General features: G+C 52.2%; 1 protein-coding gene across 19 annotated transcripts in view; it reads right to left on the bottom strand.

Annotated features, from left to right (window-relative positions):
• Positions 1-17,618, bottom strand: part of SNED1 (sushi, nidogen and EGF like domains 1) — an 81,225-nt gene that overhangs the window by 35,457 nt on the left and 28,150 nt on the right. For 15 of the 19 annotated variants that reach the window (XM_046019622.1, XM_046019626.1, XM_046019633.1 and 12 more), the window contains 14 exons: positions 17,255-17,395; positions 16,376-16,538; positions 13,493-13,618; positions 13,128-13,241; positions 11,180-11,293; positions 10,977-11,090; positions 3,801-3,926; positions 3,442-3,546; positions 3,070-3,183; positions 2,385-2,501; positions 1,174-1,290; positions 886-1,002; positions 587-700; positions 143-316 (listed from right to left, as the gene is read on the bottom strand). In XM_046019622.1, coding sequence (XP_045875578.1) covers positions 143-316; positions 587-700; positions 886-1,002; positions 1,174-1,290; positions 2,385-2,501; positions 3,070-3,183; positions 3,442-3,546; positions 3,801-3,926; positions 10,977-11,090; positions 11,180-11,293; positions 13,128-13,241; positions 13,493-13,618; positions 16,376-16,538; positions 17,255-17,395 — 1,756 coding nt within the window. The remainder of the gene's footprint in view (positions 1-142; positions 317-586; positions 701-885; positions 1,003-1,173; positions 1,291-2,384; positions 2,502-3,069; positions 3,184-3,441; positions 3,547-3,800; positions 3,927-10,976; positions 11,091-11,179; positions 11,294-13,127; positions 13,242-13,492; positions 13,619-16,375; positions 16,539-17,254; positions 17,396-17,618) is intronic. The other 4 variants (XM_046019623.1, XM_046019631.1, XM_046019630.1 and 1 more) reach the window with 4 other exon arrangements.

The following is a 17,618-nucleotide window of genomic DNA, read 5'->3' as shown; positions in this document are numbered from 1 at the left end:
CCCATAGGGTCAGGGCCTCACTTTGCAGGAAGTTGGGGGAGGGCCAGGGTCAGAACTGTGGTTCCTGTGCTCCTGAGTGGCCCCATTAGGAGGGCTCTGCCTGCCTGCCCGCCCACCCTGCCCCAGAAGGCCTGCAGATCACCGTGGCACTGTGGAGGTTCGCTCCAGACTCCCTGTGGCTGGCAGACTCTGACGTAGTTGGGGGAGCTCAGGCTGTAGCCTTGGTCACACTTGTACAGGGCCACGGATCCCAGCCGAGTGCCATTGAAGCGCAGCGTGGCATGTTTCACCTCTGCTGGGGGGCCGCAGTCCACCTCTGTGGGGACACAGAAGCCTTGTCCTGCACTGTGGGGCACCTGCCTGAGGCCCCTCCCTTTGCTTTGCCCTCTGCTCTACCAGGCCACTGGGCCTAGAACCCCTGTTCCCTGCACAGTCCTCCCAGGGAAAGTGCCTTGACTTCCAGGAGTGGCTGCCATGGTTTTCTCCTTTCCCCTCCCTCCTCTCAGCTCCCTGTCTGGCCCTGCTCTGCTCTTCTGGGATTAGGAAGAAATCCCATGCCTTCCACCCCAACCCCCAGCCCTCTCACCCGCCTGGCATCGGCGTCCCATGTACCCTGCTTGACAGCGGCAGGAGAAATCTGTGCCTAGGTCCTCACAGGTACCCCCATTCATACAGGGGCTCCGGAAGCAGGGGGAGGGGGCTGCAAGGACAGAGGGGGTCATCATTGCTGTGTTCTCCCCAAAGACCTCTAGGCTTCATGGGAGCTCTGCCTCCCACTCCTCCAAAGCAGGGCCACCCCTGCCCACTGGGAGCAGCTGCGGCCCCCAGGTGCCCTGGCTCTGTTGCCCGAAGCTGGTCTAGCCCGCTGGCTTCTGCCCACCTTACCTATCTCACAGTGCCGCCCAGAGAAGCCTGGGGGACAGTCACACTTGTATTTGCCAATGTAGTGGAAGCAGGTGCCGCCATTGTGACAGGGGCCTGAGGCACAGGAGTCCGGCTTCCCTGGAAACAAAAGGCCCCCATGGGAGTCAGGTGTCATGCATCCATACCCAGAGCCCCTCCCCCGATCTCCAACATTCCAGGGGGGGTACTCCTGACAAGCAGCCGCATGGTGGCTGGGGCAGGGCTTGGCTTCCCCCATCCAGGCTGACTCCAGCTGGCATGGAGCCGCACCGATCTCGCAATGCCTCCCGGTGAAGCGGTAGGGGCAGCTGCAGTGGTACTCGCTGCCTGCCTCCCTGCACGTGCCCCCATTCCGGCAGGGCCCCGAGCTGCACAGGCGTGGTCGGGCTGTGTGGACAAGGATGGGGAGAGACAGAAGAGGGTGAACAGGGCCAGCCTCCCGGCCATGCAGCACCCATGACACCCTACTCATATCTTCTCAACCTGTAGGCCCCATGGGCCCACCCATCTTCTCTTCTTTGTCCCAGGCCCTGGTGACCCCTTGCCCCTTCCTGGTGGAGAACCGGCCTGCATGGCAGGGAACGCAGCTGCAGCTCATAGGGCTGGAATCCACTGCAGTCTAATATTTGTTTTCGGCACCTCTAGTGGCACCAGTGTATTTTCTCTGGGTCCTAACACCCTCCCACGGCCCTGAGGGGCTCACATGTGGTGCCTGTGCTGCAGATATCTACGTATTTAAAGGTCTGCCCTCCACCCCGAGGAATGGCACCTTCAGAGGCCCACAGAGGAATTTAGCCCCTCAGCTTCCTTGACATTCTTGGGAGCGACTTGCATCAGGAAAGGGGCCTGCCTGCCGTCCTCAGCCCTACTCTCCCCACCATCGCACACCCTGCAAGGCCTCACAGGCTGCATGCCCAAGTTCCAGCCACCCCTCCAAAAGCTGCCGCCACCCCATGTCCCACTTTGGATGCCTTTGTTGAAGATGAAGGTCCTAGGCCACATGTGCAGAGAAACAAGACTAGGAAGGTTTCTCTTTGGAAACACCCTCCTCCTCCTGCAGGCATGGCTGAATCTGAGGGGTAATAGGGACCTGCCCTCAGGGCCACCGTGAGAGCAGAAGATACTTCCAGGTAAAGCCACTGCGGCCTCTGTTATCGGGACAAGCGAGGGCAGCAAGAGGCCCAGAGAGGTGTGTGTGGCACAGGAGCTGAGTTCCATAAGGCAGGCATGAGCCTGGGCTCTGAGAAAAACCAAGTAGTGACCAGGGGGCCACAGAGCAGAACCACTAACTGAACAAGCAGCACCTGGGGCAGGGGAGGCCGTGCAGGACCAACTCACGGAAGCTGAGCAACACACGACCCACTAGAACAGCAAATAAGAGTGGGTGGGGCCCATCTCTGCCCTTCCCTGCCCTCCTAACCCTGCCCTCCCAGTCCTGCCCTGCCTTCCCTTGCCCTCTCTTGCCCTCCCCCACCGCCCACCTTTCTCACAGTGCCTGCCGTGGAACCCTCGGGGGCACTCGCAAGTGTAGGAGTCCTCGTGGGCATCACAGGAACCTCCGTTGAAGCAGGGGTCTGAGTCACAGGGTGATGGCAGTGCTGCAGGGGCAGAGGGTGGTCACCCTGGCATCCCAGCTGGAACCAGGGGCACTTAAAATATACTCTTTGTGGGGAAGGGTCTTGATTCTTTACAAACCAGGCTCCAAGGCCCTTCCCTGGAAATTCTTTTATTTTCAATTTTTCCAGAATTCACCCTACCTCTCCTGTGAGCTAGGATTGAGCTATGGCACACAGATGTTTTCGCGCCAGCACCTCCATCATCTTCATTATCCAGTATGCAAACCATTAGTTATTTGTACACTCACAAACACAGTGGTATTTAGTTACATACTGAATCAGACAGGTGTGAAGTAGTTTAATAGCTAAGCTAGGGAAGAGCTTGTAGGCGTCCAGAGGTGCTTTTCCAGCTGTGAGCTTCCCGCAGCTGAGGGGGTAGACAGCCAGGCCCCTATTAGAGAGGGCAACACCAGGAAAAGCACACCCACCCACGGGGTTACTTGTGGGCCAGTAGAGAAGCCCTGGCCTCTGCCTGCTCTGCCCCCACTTTTTCCTTCTACCACCCCCTCCCTGGTTTCTAGGCAGGCCTGTGCCTGTACCTCGCACTCACAGTGGCTGACGTTGTGGTCTGTGTGGCAGACGCAGAGGTAGCTCCCACCATACTCCATGCAGTAGCCCCCATCAGGACACTGCGTGTTCATGTTGCAGGGAGTGGCTGTGACTTCTGCAGGGAAAGAAGAGGCCCATTCGTTTTCCCAGGAACTTCTCTTTGAGAAGGATCAGGCGGCCCCACAGGATGGCCCAGTTCAGACACTGGTGGGTGGGCCCCCTCCTGGGTTGGGAGTGGGGGATCATGGGACCACTAGTTAAGGGTCTGGATCCGTAGTTTGGGCCCAGACCCAAGACACCAGCCATACTCTGTTTTGGGGGATTTTCAGGGGCAGGGCAGAAAGTGTGCCCCGCTGCAGCCCTGGGCACTTACCAAATTCACAGAGGAGCCCAAAGAAGCCTGGGGGGCACTGGCAGAGAGTGGTGTTGGCCCCTAGGCATCTGCCACCATTACGGCACTCACAGTGGTCAGGGGTTCCTGTTGTAGACAGAGGGGGAGCCTCCAATGTGGTGGTGCTGGAGGATTGGGGCCCTCTCCTGCTCCTGCCCCTGCCCGACTCCTGTAGCTACTTTCCCATGAACACTGCTGTGCAGACACACATGCACACACACTCTTTCTTACCCCCACCCACTTGTGGGTGTTTGAACACATCCCTGTCTGCCTTTCTGTATGTACTACCCACAGGAGGACCCTACCCTGGGCTGCAGCCCTGGCAGCCCCAGCCCACTCACTCTCCCTGCAGTCGGGACCGGTGAAGCCTTGGGGGCATTCGCACACATAGCCCTCATCTGCATCCACACAGGTGCCCCCATTCTGGCAAGGGGCCGAGAAGCAGGGATCCAGCACTGGGTGGTTTCCTGCAAGAAAGACAGAAGTCACCAGAGGCTGCACAGAGAGCATGGGGGTAATGGGGCCAAGGGCCCCCTCGTCCAGGCCCACAGCACTCAGTTCTCAGTGCAAGTGGGATTTAAGCCCAAGGCCCACTTTCTGGAAACTGGTTTCTAGCTGCCTCTTACCATCTGAGCCCCCTCTGTGGAGAAGAAGGCGAGGCAAGAGTATGGAGAGTCCATGGTGTGCACCAAAGGGCGCAGCTGAGACCAGGGGGCTGGGCTCCAAATGCTTCTAATCAAGCATCACATGGTTGGGATTTGCCAGATACAGTTTTGTTGATTTCTAGTTTAACTACTGTAATCAGAGAACACAGTCCTTTTCAACTGATTGAGCTTTATTTTATGTCCTACAGGATGGTCTGTCATGGTGAGCACGCCATGAGCACTAGGAAAGGATGTGAGTGTTGTAAATGTCACTTAGGTCAGGTGGGCTGATGGTGCTGTTTGCATCTTCGAAGTCCCTGTTGATTCCTGCGAATCACTGAGAGCGGCAGGTTGGAGCCACTGCCTGTAGCTACAGATTGGTCAATTTCTCCTTGTTTTCCCTTCCCCTATGATTTTGATGTATGTTCATAGGTGCAAGTACATTAGAATTGCTCTGCCGTTTTGATGACTTGACACCTTTGTCATAAAAGACCCCAGTTTCTGGCAGTATTCCTTTTCCTAGAGTTTAATCTGTTTGCTATGAATATAACCACTCTTGATCAGTGTTTGTCAACCTGTTCTTTTTCATTGTTTGGGTGCTCGATTTCTTCACGTGGTTCAGAATTTATCTTTTTAAATAATTTATGGAAAAATTGATTTTTGGTCGATGTATACTTCTATGAATTTTAACACATGTATAGATTTGTGTTGCCCCTACCACAATTGGGACACAGAACATTCCATTACCCCAAATACTTCCTTGTTCTATCTTCAGGGTTATAGACTTCCTCCCCTCCTGAAGCCCGGGCAACTACTGATCTGTTCATCAACACAGCTTTGTTGCTTTAAGAATGCCAGAAGTGTGGGGTGCCTGGATGGCTCAGTGGGTTAAAGCCTCTGCCTTCAGCTCAGGTCATGATCCTAGGGTCCTGGGATCAAGCCCCGCATTTGGCTCTCTGCTCAGCAGGGAGCCTGCCTCCCTCCCCCCTCCCCCCGCCTGCCTCTCTGCCTACTTGGGATCTCTGTCTGTCAAATAAATAAATAAAATCTTAAAAAAAAAAAAAAGAATGCCAGAAGTGGAAGATTACTCATGAACAGTATGTAATCTTTTGAGACTGGCTTTTTTCACTCAGCATTAGGCCTCCAAGATCTGTCTCAGTTGCATGATCAGCAATCATGTATCCCACGAACAACAAAGGACATTTGGGTTCTCAAGTTTTGGTGGCTGTAAATAGACATGCTATAAACATTTGTGTATTTTGTGTGAAAATAAGTTGTCATTTCTTTAGGGTTAATAGCTAGGAATGAGATTTCTGGATCATATTATAAGTGTATGTTTAACTTTATGAAAAGCTGCCAAGTTGTTTTCATGGTGGCTAAACATTTGGCATCACCACCAAAAATACGTGAGAGTTCCCACAGTTCTGTGTCCTCACCAGTCAGCACTTTTTATTTTAGCTATTCTGATAGGCTTGTGGTGGCATCTCATCGTGGCTTTAATTTGCAACTCACCAATGACTAACGATAATGACAAATGACTGCATTTATTCATCTGCTCCTTTGCCTTCCAGATACCCTTTTTGGTTAGATGTCTTGTTTAGATCTTTTGTCCATGTTTTGGTTGGTTTCTCACAGTTGAGCGTGGAGAGTTCTTTCAGAACTCTCTGTTCTGTTTCAGAACTCATCTGTTCCAGATGCCAGCCTTTGTCAGACTGAGTGCTTTGAGCACCTCTCGAAGCACGCAGCCTGTCTTCTCGTTCTCTTGACCGTGACTTTCACAGAGCAGCCTGTGTCACTCTGATGAGTCCCACTTCTGTTTTTCTTTGCTGGAGTGTACTCTCTGTGTCTTATCTAAGCATTGCTCATGTAACCACAGGTCACAGTTTTTTCTCCAGTGTTTTCTTCTAAGAATGTTATGGTTTTATGTTTCCCATTCAGGTCTATGATTCATTCTGATCTAATGTTGCACAAGGTGTGAGGTTGAAGTTGAAGTTCAGTTTCTACAGAAGCATGTCTAATTGTTCCAATACCATTTGTTGAAAAGACCATCCTTTCCCCACTGAATTGCTTCCATGCCTTTAAAAACACCTTGGCCTTAGTTGTACGGGTCTACTTCTGGATCCTCTCTTCTGTTCCATGGATGTATGCGTCAGTCCCTTTGCCAATACCGCAGGATCTTGATCACTGTCGCTGTATAGTAAGTCTTAACACTAAGTAGTATGATGCCTCAAAATGTATTCTTTTTCAAAATTGTGTTGGTTATCGCAATTCCTTTGCCTTTCCATATAAATTTTAGAACCAGTGTATTCAAAGCTACAGAAAACTCTGCTGAGACTTTGACTGGAATTCTGTTAAGTCTATCAATCAGTTTGGGGAGACCTAACATATTTAGTATGTTGAGTCTTCCAATCCATGAACATGGGATGTCCTTTCATTTATTCAGATCAGCATACAAGTCCCATACATGTTTTATTAGATTTATACCAAAGTCTTTCAGTTTGGGGGAAGTTATTATAAATGGTATTGTTTTTAATATTTTGGATCAGTTTACAATGCCCAATGTAGGGAGTTCAAGAGTGTAGCGTAGGACTTCCAGTTGGAGAGAAGTTTCCTCCTGTCAGTTTGGGCCCCTGAGGGAATCCCCTCCTTTGCTGCTATTGTTGGTCCTGCTTCTCGTGCCCAGTGAGTGGCTGCTCTTGGAGCTCTTTCCATCCATCTGATGGTCACATCTGGTCTGAGAGCTGCTTTGAGTCCAGGCGGGGGGCACACCAGAGGGAAAAAATCGTGAACTCACTACTGGTTCTGTGGTGCTTCGAAGCTTGGTCCTCTTCCCCAATCCACCTGCTACTATTTATTTTTTAGAGTCCTCAGATAGCTACTCCATGCATTCTGTCCAGGGTTTCTGGCTGCATTCAGTGGGAGACACAAGGTAGAGTGTGCTTACTCCATCTTATCCCAAACCAGAAACCCATTCCAATTTTCAAATTATTTTCAAATTATCTGTGTCTTTATATTTATAGCTGGTTTCTTGTAGACAGTATATAGTTGCATCTTGCTTTTCAATTCAATTTTACAATGTCTGCCTTTTCATTGGTGTGTTTAACCAATTAACATAACTATCAATATGATTAAACCTACCATCTTGCTCTTGGCTCTCATTCATCCCAATTACTCCTTATTCCTTTTTTCTTCTTTTCCTGCCTTCTGGATGAAGTGTTTTTAGGATTCCATTTTATTTCCAATACTGGTTTGTTGGCTGTAACTATTATTATTATTTTTTCTTGTTCCTCTGAGTTTATAATGTGTATCTTTAACTCATTGTAGTCTACCTTCAAACAGTATTACACTACTTCATATATAATGCTAGGCCATTGCTAAATTATTTCCATCTTTCCCTTCCTATCCTTTATGCCAGACATTGATAAACTATGGCTTGCAGACCAAATCTTGCCTGCCATCTGTTAAAAAAAAAAAGTTTCGTTGGGAAACAGCCATGTCCATTCATTTATGTATGTCTATGGCTGGCTGCTTTTCCATTGCACTGGTAGAGTTGAGTATCTGTGATCACATGGCACATAAAGCCAAAAATACTAATATCTGTTTCCTCACAGAAAAAGCTCATGTACTCTGCTTATTTAAGCTATTGAGGTCATACATTTTATTTCTATAGATGTTATAAACCCCATAACATATTGCTATTTTTTGTGTTAAAATTATCTTTAAAGAGATTAAAAAGTAAGAAGAAAAGTATTTTATAGGCATACCTTGGAGATGTGGTGGGTTCAGTTCCAGACCACTGTAATAAAGCGGATATGGCAATAAAGCGAGTCAAATAAATTTTCTGGTTTTCCAGTGCCTATAAAAGTTATGTTAACACTATACTGCAGTCTATTAAGTGTGTAATAGCATCATGTCTAAGAAAATGTACACACATTAATTAAAAAATACCTTGTTAAGAAATGATAACCAACACCTGAGACTTAGTGAGTCATAATCACTGACCACAGATCACCATAACAAATATCACCATAATTTAAAATTTTGAAATTTTAAATTTCATATATGACACAAAGACACAGTGAATGAATGCTATTGGAAGAATGAGCCTGTTGGGCTCGCTTGGTGCAGGGTTCCCACAAAGCTTTAATTTGTACAGAACACAGTGTCAGTGAAGGGCAAAAAATGAGGTGCGCCTGCGCATTTACCCAGGCATTTACTGTTTCTAGAGCTCTTCATTTATTTGTGTAGATCTGGATTTTCTTCTGGTGCCATTTTTCTTCAGTCTAAGGAATTTCCTTTAATGTTTCTTATAAATAAGATATGCTGGTGATGAATAATTATCTGTTTCTGCTGTCTGAAAAATATCTTAATTTCACCTTAATTTTTGAAAGATGATTTTCCTGTGTATAGACTACTAGGTTGACAGCACACTGTCTCTGGGCTTGTGTTGTTTCTGATGAGAAATCTGTTGGATTCTTGTTTCTCTGTATGTACTGTGTCTTGTGTTTTTCTTCTGGCTGCTTTTCAGGTGTTCTCTTTGTTTTTGGTTTTCAGCAATTTGACTATGAGGTGCTTCATGTGATTTTCTTCATGCTTGTCTTGGATGTGTGGGTTTTAATTTTCATCAAATTTAGAACATATTTGGCTCTTCTTCATTTTCTGTGCCCCTCTGGTCCCCTCCCTCCTTCTGGGACTCCACACGTACATACACCAGACTGCCAAGCAACCCCACAGGTTGCTGAGGATATGGTCCTGGGTGTAGTCTCTCCTTCCTATGCTGCTTGTTGGGCTGTTTCTTTCTTCACATTCACTGATCTTCCCTTCTGCAATGTCTAACCTGTTGTTAATATAGCCAGTATATTTTTTAAGTTGAGATTTTATTTTTTTTTTTTTTTAATATCCTAGAAGCTTCTTTTCTTCTATCTTCTACTTCTCACTGTGTCTTTTTTCCTCAACGGTCTTGAGCACATGGAGCATGTTCACAGTGGATGATTAAACACGCATATCTGGGCATATAATTTCATCATCATCTCTGCCACCTGTTTCTATTGATCTGCTTTTCTCCTGGCTGTGGTTCATATATTCTTGATTCTTAGTATGCTTGATAATTTTTGGTTGGGTATTTGGAGGTCCTAGATTCTGTTATATTCCTTTAAAGAGTATAGGATTTGATTCTGGCATATGGTTCAATTACTTGGGATTGTTTTGATCCTTTCAAATTTTCCTTTAATATTTGCTAGGGCAGGTCAGATTAGTCTTTATTCTAGTGTTTATTTTTCCATACCAGCAAGATGATACCCCAGTAAAGACTCTCTCCACCTTGGCCATGGGCATGAGGAGCTCTGTATGCACTCTGGCTGTAGAGAAGTGAGTTATTCCACACACACACACACACACACACACACACACACACACACACACCCCACATGCTGAGTGAAGAGGCAAGGGGTCCCTCTGCAGATTCTTCTTGCACTCTCCTCAGTCCCTCTTAGTAACTCCATCCTTTCTGGAATTCTCCCCACCAATTGCAGCTACCAAACTAGAATCTCTGTCCCCATGACCCAGAGACTCAGAGAAACTGCTGGAGCCTGGATCTGCTTGCTGCACAGTGGCCTGGAAATTCCCACGGGCAGACTATAGGGTGCCCTTCGTTTTAGTACCTCCTCGCGGGGATAGCAACCCTGTGATGCCTGCGGTCCAATGGCTGAAAACAGTCATTTCATATATTTTAACTGCTTTTCTAGTTTTGATGGTGAGGGAAATTCTCAGAGCAGTCAATCTTTCTTGGCCAGAAGCAGAAGAATGGGTACTCTTTTTTTTTTCAATTATCTCTAATTTTTGTCCACCTTCCTGTTTAATCTGGGTAGAATGTCCAGACTGCCACCTTGTCATGGGACTAATAAGCTTTTACTAAGGGTGGAAGTGTCAGTTCTGTTGTTTCATATTGGTTGCTTTCGTTTGCATCATTCTTTCTGCACAACAGGTGGTTTCTTTGCAAATCTTTTGAAATCACTGATCTGTTTTCTAATATGAGCTTAGTTAAATACACAGATAATTTAGATATTTAGATAACAATCTGGGCAAGGTGAACTGCGACCCATCACAGTGATTTTAAGCAACCAAACAGGTAAGGTTGCTGCGCTCCCCTCCTCCCCTCTGCATGGCAGAGCCTCTCCTCAGGACACGGGCTGTCCTGTGTGTGGCCCTCTGATCAAAGACTGATGGAGGGCATAGGATTCATCTATATTTTACTTATGGGTAAAATTTAATTTCTTTCTTAAGTTTTTAGGCTCAAATCTGACAAACTTCTCATGAGCTTCTCCCAGGGGGAGAAGCTGCATGCTGTGACCTTTGCTGGTCAGGGCAATGTCAGATGCTAACCTGAATTTATTCTGTGGGTTGTAAAATGGAATTGGCCTCTTAACTGATCTACCAAGTCATAACCAGCATTTAAAACAACATGAAGTAGCAACTAGCAGATTTCTTCACATGTAATAAAGGTCAGTTTTCTTGCCAACTACTGTGGCTTGTTCCCTTGCATGGTGAGGGGTCTGGAGTAGGAAAAAATGATGTTAATAAGCCAAGAATCTCCTGAGCAGGAAGAAAGGCCATGAGAGGGTGGCCATCTTGCCCTGCATCTCATAGATGGCTACCAGGACTGGAGGGGACTAGAGCAGGAGGCACACTCAGCCCTGCACCACCCATGGTGGCAGAGTTGGGACCAGCATAGACGCTCAGGGGACAGACTGGCACAGGCAGGGCTGGGGAAACTACCCCCCAGGACAGAGGTGGGGCTGAGCTGGACAGTGAGGGAAAGGGGCCAGGTGGCTGCGAAGGACCACTGTTCTGGGGGCTGCAGGCATGGGCTATTACCTGTCTCACAGCGAGGTCCCTCGAAGGGCTCTGCGCACAGGCAGGTGAAGTTCCCCACGAGGTTGACACACGAGCCCCCGTTGAAGCACGGGCTGGAGGCACACTCATCCACATCTGGGGACAGCGGAGGCGGGAGCTTGGCTCAAGCCAGCCTTTGACTCCCGGGCACGAGCCTCTCCCGCCCCCTGGGGCTAGCCCCTCACCTGTCTCACAGGCCACACCCGTGTAGCCAGGCAGGCATAGGCACACGGCTGAGCCTTCCTCCGCCTGGCACCGGCCACCGTTCTTACATTCTCTGGTGTCACATGGAGACAGTGCTGCAAGGACAGAGCGGTGGAAGGCATCGGACCTCCAGCTGGGCCCCTGGGGACTCCTGCTGAACCCCATTCTGGAGGGCGTCAGGCTGTTGGGGGGGCCTGGCTGGATAGTCCCCACTCAGCAGCCTGGCAACTGGCCACATGGCAGGAGGCTGTGTGCATGCTGGTTGGGGACACAGGGCTGAGTGTTCTCAGCCGCCAGCACAGAACGGGGTTCCTCTGGGCGGGGCAGAGTGACACAGCCTGTGACGGGGTCTTGAAGGTGGTGCATGTGCAGACGTACGTGCAGGAGGGGCCTGAATGGCTCTGAGGTGATGGGTTGTGGGCAGGCAGGTGATGTGCTGCATGGCCTGGTACAAAGGCACTCAACCCCCATCAGGTGGGAACCCACCGAGGTGGAGCTCGCCTCTGGCCACCTTCACCCAGCATGCTGGCCCCTCAGGCTCCCTGGTGGCTCCTGGCCCGTGGTGGCAGGGGGGGAGTGGAAGGGACACTGCCTTCCCTCAGCTATGTCACATGTCCTGATGACAGTGCATGCCCAAACAACTCAGTATAGGAGCCAAAGCGATCATTAGAGCATGCGGCCCTCCCTAGACTTGTGGGGGCCAGTGGGAAGGAGGAGAGGGGACGTGTGGAGGTGCTTTGGTGGCCACAGCACTAGGTGACTCCTGTCTCCTGGGTCCTGACCCCAACAAAGAGCAGTGCTGGGTGCCTGTGGGGAGGAGGGACTCCAGGTGAACAGCACACATGTCCCTGCTGTTGTGTGCTCTGGGGGCCCAGGTGGGTCCTGAGACCAGCGAGCCTCCGTGGGAACCTGGGACCTGTTGCTGTCATCAGAGTGGCCACGAGGAGGCCAAGGCACAGGGCTACTGGCTATAGCCCCGGGCCCTCCTAGGGGCCTTGCTGGGCCCAGACATGTATATATATACTAGGGTCCCAGACTTTAAAACATTACTTGTGGCTCTAAGTCACTCTTAGAAACAGTTCTTCTAGATTGAGACATTCTTGTACAATTGTTATTTGTACACACTTGATTTAACCATGTGTTATACATGTTCCTAAATAATGGTTACACATCAGTAAGTATATTTAGGGGAATGGCTGTGGGTCCAGCTCAGTGGGGATTAGAGGTCATGGTGCTTTGATTTTAAGGGACTCTCTTTTTTGGGCTCCCTTAGCAGCTTCCCACAGTGACACTTCCCACAGGGGCAGCAGTGGGGGTTCCATCTTCCTTTACCAGGTGGGCAAAGAGCCAGGATGTGGGGGCCCCAGAGAGGGTTGGGTGAAGGGCAGGAAGTGGAGGCTGGATCTGCCAGCATTGCAGCATTGCAATGCTCAGCATTGCAGATGCTGAGCCCCGCTCAGAAGGGGGTGGCAGAGTGGGGTGCAGCTGCAGTCTGGAAGCAAGGGAGGTCTCAAGAAGGACCCCAGCCCATGTCAAGGCTGTGAGACCCCAGGGGCTGGAGAGAAACAGCCAGCAAGCCAGTCAAGAGCTGAGGGGCAGTGATGACTCCAATCGTACCCGGGTGGCTGTAGGGCAGACCCCACAGCCAAGCTGGAACTGGACACTAGCCTGTTCTAAGGTGCCATCCCCAGTCTGAACGCCAGGGCCCAGGAGGCCTGAGTGTCATGGTCAGTGTTCCTGCTGCACCCATGAGATGGGGCTTTCCTCTAGAGTCTGGGCTCTGTCCCCAGTGGGCCCATGGCCATGCCCTCTGTCAATGCTGACTCCCGGCTCCCATGAGGCTGACCAACCCCTACCCCTGGTCAGACAGGACCATTCTGATCATTCTGCCACCAGTGGGGCCAGAGGACCTGGGCATGCTCCTCTTACGTGTCTCACAGGTGGGTCCCCCGAAGCTGGCCGGGCACTGGCAGCTGAAGCTGTTGACACCATGTGTGCAGGTCCCGCCATTTTGACATGGATGGGAAGCACATTCATTCACATCTGAAAAACGGGGCAGCTGGGGCCTCAGTGGAGGAAGCCAGGTTGGGGAGGATCTGCCCGGACCCCTTCTGGGCCTCACTTCCAGGGGGGTCAGCTTCAAAGGTGCAGATGCAGCCCCAGCCCACGTGCTCACCGTCAGGGAGCCACAGCGTTTATGTATTCCTCCCACCCCACAGCACCCACACCATGGGGACAGAGACCCTGGACCTTGGGCCCTGAGGCCACTTGCTGTGCTGGCAGTATAAACTCACCCAGGTGACACCGCTTCCCCGTGAAGCCTGAGAGGCAGGAGCAGGTGTAGGAGGGGTTGCCCGTGACACAGTCGTCGATGCATTTGCCACCATTAAGGCACGGGCGCAGGGCCAGGCACACGGAGGCTGTGGAAACAGGAAGGAGCGAGCCGTCCCTTCCCTCCCCGGACCCAAAGGGCCCATCTCAGAGGAATGGCTGTGCGGTCTGCTGGCAGCCCAGCATCCGCAGTTAATTTCCCAGTTCTCCCCAGGGTGCCCAGTGTGCCTGCTGTCTACTGCCTGCCTGCGTGTCCCGCTGACATCTGGATGCCCAAGCTGGGACATTGGCTTCCCCTGCACCCGTCATGCCCATAGCACCATCTTCTTCTTTTTTCTTTTTTTTTTAAGATTTTATTTGTTTATTTGTCAGAGAGAGAGAGAGCAGCACAAGCAGGAGGAGCCGCAGACAGAGGGAGAAACAGGCTCCCCATGGAGCAGGGAGCCTGATGTGGTCAATCCAGGACCCTGAGATCATGACCTGAGCTGAAGGCAGACGCTGGGCCGACTGAGCCCCCCAGGCTCCCCTCCATAGCACCTTCTTATGTCTTTAATCCATCGACTTCTAGATTTTTCTGAGGAACCAAGAAGACACAGACCCAAGGGTGCCCAGCAACACAGGAAGACGGGAGTGTGCCTCATGGGAAGAACGTCCATAGACGTGGAAGAGGAGGGACCCTTGTGGGAGCCAGAGGTGGGTCGGGGGCCCTCAGACCCTCCAAGGGGGGGATGCAATCTGATATCAGCACTGCCGCCAACAGTTGCAGAAACAGGCCCAGCTGCCCCTCCAGATCTTCCCATGGAAACAAGAGGGCTGCCCTCAGAGCTCTGGAAGGCAGGGTTTCTCGTATCACAGCCTCCTGGCCAGGGAGGGCCTCCAGCAGTTCCTGGGGCCTACCTAACCCCATGCCTAGGCCCTTCAGGACCGGCCACCCTCAGAGTCCAGCTCAGGGGGCCCTCCCCCTCTGGAGAAATAAGGCTAGTGACATTGGTAGGGAGGGAGCACAAATTGGCAGGTAACTAGAGCACCCCAAGGTCTCGTATCTCCTGTTGCTAGGGGGGGCCCGGGAGATCTGGCCTAATCAAGGGGAGCAATAGGGGACACTCCTGAAAGTACCCTGGGGCCCAGAACACCATTAGAGCAAAGGGTGTCTTTTGGATTGTTTCTGTTCCCCGTGCATGCACTTCTACTCACGTAGCCACATTGTCACTTAACCAGTCGTGGTTTGGCGACCCTGTAGAGTGTGCTCTCTGCATGGGCCCAGTTTTGGGACCTGCCTTTCTCAAGAGCTAGACTTCCAGATGTGGATGTGCTCGGGGCCTCTCAGGTGGGACTTGGCCCTCCCTTGCCAGCATAGCCGGCATGGGCTCCATCTCCCGGGCTTGCACTGTGTCCATGGGGAAGCAAGGGGGCTCCAGCAGGCTTCTGTGTGCACTAGTTGGGAAGGCCCAGCAATGCCTCCTCATCTACTCCCCCCTAGAAGCCTTAGATAGCAGGGGAAGCACATCCGTGTGGGAAAGTGATCCCCGGAGGACTGGCTAGACCCTCCTCTGAAGATCCCATTTCTCAGGGTCCCACAGCCTGCAGCCTTTCTAGAGAGGGGGCATGGGCCTGCTCACACCTAGACCCACACCTGTATCTACACCTGCACCCACACGTATAGCCACACCTGCTCACACCAGTCCCCACCTGTACCCACACCTGTCACCCACCGCTCAGGCTTGCGTCCACACTACACTGATGCCAGCTCACGGCAGCCCATATCCACACCCATGCCTTGATCCTCAGCAACCCAAGCCCCTGGCTCCTGGTCTCCTTGGTTGGGAGTTCCCCATCCCCTAAGCTCAGACTCAGGCTGAGGCACATTTGGTGCTCCAGTGAGTGGGTGGGCTCAGGTTCCCCAGGCATCTCTTGCTGGAACATCTTCCCTGGTCCTTGGTGAGCCTTCCTGCCCACCGGCGCGTGCCTGCCCCCCAGGCCCTGGGCCCTGAGAAGTGCGCGTCTACCCCCCTGGCCAGTCCCAATTGGCTGCACCTGCCCTGGGTTAGCTCTGAGACTGGTGTTCTGAGAAGCCCTTGGCCTCCTTGTGGGTGGGAGGTGAGTCTGCTAGGAACCTCTGGGCACCAGCCTCACTGTGGCCTTTGTGGGGCCTGTGGTTAGCTCTCCACCGAGTGGCTAAATCAATCCCCTCCTCTCTGTTTATAAGCATCATGTTTCAAGAGTTTCTGTGCCTCTTCCAGGGCCCCCCCAGGTAAAGGGGCCAGGATGCATCTTTCCTCCCTGGGGGGGACCCTCCCCCTATCTACTTCACCTTCTGAGCTTTCAACTTCCTCCACTCAGTAGATGCCTGGGGTGTGTAACAAGTGTCAAATCCCAGGAAACAGCAAGCCCACGGCAAATGTGGGGAAATGGGTGAAGAGTATCTGACTTCCAGGTGGTCCTGGGGACACAGGAGACCTGGGTGGTGCCCCTCCTCCACCAAGGACACAGGCTGGGAGAGAATGAGGGGAGAGTGTCGACTCCTGGCCCCAAGAAGGGGTGGCCCCGACTCCTCCACTTTGCACCACAAACCTTGGTCTCCAGCAGATTCCCTGGCCCCAGAGCTGGAGCCGAGGCAGGGAAGCCTCCCTAGGAGGAGACAGGGCTCAAGGGGCAAGCTGCTACCTGCTCACATTCATGGCTGGGGGAATGGGGTGGGGGAGGCCAAGCCCTCCTGGCCAACAGCCTGCCCTGTCCCCAGCCTTCCACTCCCTCCTCCCCACTAGGGTCCCATCCTCTCCTGTCATCCTCCCACTCCCTGAGCCCCCCCAACCCACAGCCCTGAGCCGCTGGCTCCATCCTCTTACTTGTATGGCTGCAGCCCCCCACGCGCACCTGGGCATCATCGATTCTGAACGCCCAGCGCCCGGGCACGCCCACGTTGGTGGTGGTCTCCACTTCCGCCATGTCCGCTGTGCGGGAGCCAGGGATGCTGAAGTAGCGCTGCCCATCACCCGCATTGAAGCCGGCCTGGGGGTGGGGTGGGGGATGGAGAGTTGGGGGGCAGGCATGGGTTGGTCTGCAGGTCTCCCTAAATTTCCTGAGACCTACCCCCTGCGGTGGCCATGGTCAAGGAGATCATGTGGAAGATGGCCTTGTAGTCCTGGAGTTTTATGGGTTTGGGAGTACCCTACCACCCTCCACATTGTGACTGTTCTGAGCAGCAGCCTCCCAGCCGGGCCGCAGATCCTGGCCACCGACACAGTTAGGCCCTAGCATGCTGCCCTCACACACCTGTAGGGACTCCCTCCCTGGCGTCTTGGCTTCCGTGGAGACCAGGGGCTAGGTGTGACCTCAGAAGAAAGTAGATGGCTAGAAAGGAGATGAGGGTATTCCCATCCTGAGGGAGTACTCGCTGGCCTTGGGGACTTGCACTTGACCACTCCCTTGACACCTGTGATTTCCTGCTGGCCACAGTTCTGCAGGCCACAGGGCAGGGCAGACCCCAGGACAGGTAGCGTGCACAGAACCAGTGTCCCATGTGCCTCGGCTGCAGCTGGCCCTGGGAGGCCAGGGCAACACAGGGCAGGACAGAAGTGCCTTTGATCTGAGGATATTTCTGAATCTGGCCTGGGGTTAGCATCAGAAAGCCTCACACTGGTGTCTGCACAGTACTGGGTGTGTGTAGGGGGTCTGTCTGAATAGAGAGACAGGACAGTCATGGCAGTGGGGAGCCGGGCCCCTACCTGGGCTGCGATGCCCCCCAGGCCCGTGGTGTCGCCCCCGCTGCTGGCGTGTGTGCCCGTGGTCCACGTGATGGACTCATAGTTGAAGATGGTGAAGGAGAACTTGCCGTCAGTGATAAGCACGGTCTGGAACGTGTTGACCTGCCAAGGAGGGAGGCCTGAACCGGGTTCTGGCCTGCCTCCCTCCACGCTGCAAGGCCCTGCCCCCTCCAGCATGCCTTCACACAATGTCCTCATCCACTGACTCTTCCTCTGTCTTCCTAACTAGCTGGTCAGCCATCTGCTGTCGAGCTGATGGCCTCATCCTCATCCTCCAATGTGTCCCTAGACCCTGAGGCTCTGGCATAGGTCAGGACCCCTAAGA

This window comes from Meles meles, chromosome 9, assembly GCF_922984935.1.
Source record: "Meles meles chromosome 9, mMelMel3.1 paternal haplotype, whole genome shotgun sequence".
NCBI classification, from domain to species: domain Eukaryota; kingdom Metazoa; phylum Chordata; class Mammalia; order Carnivora; family Mustelidae; genus Meles; species Meles meles.
The sequence above is the reverse complement of the archived record's forward strand: the minus strand, read 5'-3'. Positions and strand labels throughout refer to the sequence as shown.